Here is a 3024-nt window from a genome sequence, read left to right as displayed (position 1 = left end):
TGAGCCTGGGAGGTGGAGGCTGCAGTGAGCTGTGATCATGCCATTGGACTCCAGCCTGAGTGACAGAGCAAGACCCTATCTCTTAAAAAATAAAAATGCAAAAGTAATTATTCATGTTCATCTGAAAATCAAATGTAACTGGGTGTCTTGGCTTTTTTTGTTTGTTTTTTTGAGGCGGAGTTTCACTCTTGTTACCCAGGTGGGAGTGCAATGGTTCGATCTCGGCTCATTGCAACCTCACCCCCCGGGTTCAAGTGATTCTCCTGCCTCAGCCTCCCAAATAACGGATTACAGGCACATGCCACCATGCCCAGCAAATTCTTTATTTTTAGTAGAGACGGGGTTTCTCCATTGGTCAGGGCTGGTCTCGAATACCTGAACTCCTGACCTCAGGTGATCCGCCTACCTCGGCCTCTCAAAGTGCTGGGATTACAGGCGTGAGCCACCGTACCCAGCCTGGCGTCTTGTATTTTATCTGTCAACCATACTGTGAGTGGTCTCAGAAGACCCGCGTTGGGTGGAGGGGTCTGGGCTGAGAAATATCCCGGCCATGCTCGCTTGGAGGCGGGGCCTGGGAGTGGGCGTGGCACGGAGGCCCCGCCCCGTCACGTGCCCACCGCGCCTGCCGCGTAGTCAGCCAGAGAGCGCGCCAGGCGGCAGCGAAAGAGTCAGTGGCTCCCGCGGTCGCAGCGTCGGGGCTGGGGCGATGGCGGCGACCGCGGTGGCTGCAGGGGCGGGGGCCGTGGCGGGAACCGAGTCGGCCCAGGGTCCCCCGGGCCCGGCGGCAGCGCTGGAGCTGTGGCTCAGTGAGTAGCCTGGCGGGCCCTCGGCGCGGGTGTTGCGCTGCACGTGAGGCCTCTCTTCCCGCCTCCCGGGGCCTTGCTTCGGGGCGGGCTGCCGCAGGGGAGACCAGTGGCGGGGTAGGGAGTTCTGGGCCCCGCCTGGCGGGGAGGATCGCCCAGTGGTCCCCCGAGAGGAGCCCCAGGCATCAGCCGGAGCTGCGGCCCACGCCTGGGCTCTGCCCCTCCCCCTCCGCCAACCCCCCCCCGCAAACCCCCACCCCCCACCTTAGCCGCAACACAGGACCCGGACCCCAATGGCTAAGTATCCTGCGCTTTCTGCTGCGCCAGGCACTGTGCTCACAGCGGCTCGGCCCTCGTTCCCACCCGGAGCTGGCTTCTTAACCTCAATAGGGAAGCGGGGACGTTGAGCCTTAAGGAGACGCAGTCGAGCAAGACACGCAGTCTCTTTGGGGCTGAGAAATTTCTATCTGGCTACTGCGTCAGAAAGAGCTTATTTGCCTTTTGTTTGTGTTTACTTTGGCCAGACTTTTTTTTTTCTTCATTACAATGGCCAGACTTTTTTTTAACGTGTATATATATGTATTTTTTTGTTGTTGTTTTCTAAGAGACGAGGTCTCATGTAGCCTTAGTTGGGCTCAAACCCTTTGGCCAGAATTCTTCTGCATGTCTCCTGCAAGCTTCACAGTAATCTTAGGGGTTACTATTACCTCCGTTTTAGCAATGAGGGATCGAGGTTCAAAGAGGATAAAGAATATTCCCCTTGTACCTAGCCCTGCCAGGTGCCCGGAACACTGAAATGCATAACACAGGGGTCCTTGCTCACAAAAACATTTTTTAGTGGGTACAAGCCGGCAGGCACAGCACCTTACTAACGGGATTGGCGAGGAGGAGGAGGGCGTTTGTTTCACCTGTGGTGGTAGGAGTTGGTTTGTTTACCTGGGTGTTGTCACAGCCGACCGCATTCCAGGCAGAAGAAACTGCATGTGCAAAAGCTGGGGAAAAGAGAATGTGGAGCACTCCGAGAACAAGTAGGTCAGTCCGCTGGAGTGCAAGCCTAAAGCGCAGGAATCCGGGAAAGAGGCTGCACGGCTAATTGGGGCGAGATCTTCGAGAGCCTAGTGTGCTCAGAAAGGAGTTTATGTTTTATCCGAGGGCAGGGGAGCTGTTTGGGAGTTTTTCAGCTGGAAAAATCTATCTGATTAAGGAATCCTGTAAAGGCGTCACTTGCAGCAAATATGGTGCTAAATTGGGTGGAGAGGGTGAGACTTGAGGCAGGGAGAGCAGCTAAAAAGCTTTTCTGGTGGTGGTTGGGGGCTGCAGGAGGACCATGTGGGGAGGGGAGAAGTAATGAGCAGGCGCAGTCAGCAACCTTGGTGCCTTGGAATGGAGGCAGGGGACAAGATTTTCAGCTCAAGGAACTGGTAGCTTACAGATGCCTCCCCTGTGAGGAGGAGCTGGTTTAGGAAGAGAAGGTTGAGATGTGGAGTTTGGGGTGCTTGTGGCATAGTCAAAAAAGAGATGTTCTCTAGGCAGCTAGTTGGCACCAGAGAGGGTGAGTGTGGGATGTACAGTTTGGGAGTCTGGTTCACTGGCAATGAGCTTGCCGGAGAAGCGCGTGTTTGTGTGTGCGCGCGCGCGCGTGTTTGTGTGTGGTTTTTTGTTTTTTTTTTTCCCGAGACGGAGCCTTGCTCTGTCGCCAGGCTGGAGTGCAGTGGCGCAATCTCGGCTCACTGCAACCTCCGCCTCCTGGGTTCAAGCGATTCTTCCGCCTCAGCCTCCCGAGTAGCTAGGACTACAGGCGCGTGCCACCACACCTGGCTAATTTTTGTATTTTTAGTAGCGACGGGGTTTCATCATGGCGAGAATGGTCTCGATCTCTTGACCTCCTGATCCGCCTGCCTCGGCCTCCCAAAGTGCTGGGATTACAGGCGTGAGCCACCGTGCCGGCCGCTTGTGTATATTAAGAGCAGAGGTGGCGGGCGTGGTGGCTGACGCCTGTAATCCCAGCACTTTGGGAGGCGGAGGCCAGCAGATCAACTGAAGTCAGAAGTTCAAGACCAGCCTGCCCAACATGGTGAAACCCCGTCTCTACAAAAATAAATTAGCTGGCTTTGGTGGTGCATGTTTGTAATCTCACCTACTCGGGAGGCTGAGGCAGGAGAATCACTTGAGCCCTGGATGTGGAAGTTGCACTGAGCCGAGATCATGCCACTGCACTCTA

At 55.6% G+C, this 3024-nt stretch overlaps 1 protein-coding gene across 2 annotated transcripts in view; it reads left to right on the top strand.

Annotated features, from left to right (window-relative positions):
* Window positions 1-615: 615 nt before the first annotated feature.
* The window catches only part of GGA2 (golgi associated, gamma adaptin ear containing, ARF binding protein 2), a 44136-nt gene continuing 41727 nt past the window's right edge, over window positions 616-3024 (top strand). Inside the window, exon 1 of one of the 2 annotated variants that reach the window (XM_017534390.2) lies at window positions 616-806. In XM_017534390.2, coding sequence (XP_017389879.1) covers window positions 707-806 — 100 coding nt within the window. In that variant the 5' untranslated portion in view covers window positions 616-706. Of the gene's footprint in view, window positions 807-1401; window positions 1836-3024 lie in introns of those variants that run through there. The other variant, XM_037740587.1, reaches the window with a different exon arrangement.

Source organism: Cebus imitator, unplaced genomic scaffold (genome assembly GCF_001604975.1).
Source record: "Cebus imitator isolate Cc_AM_T3 unplaced genomic scaffold, Cebus_imitator-1.0 Scaffold85, whole genome shotgun sequence".
Lineage (NCBI taxonomy): Eukaryota > Metazoa > Chordata > Mammalia > Primates > Cebidae > Cebus > Cebus imitator.
The sequence above is the reverse complement of the archived record's forward strand: the minus strand, read 5'-3'. Positions and strand labels throughout refer to the sequence as shown.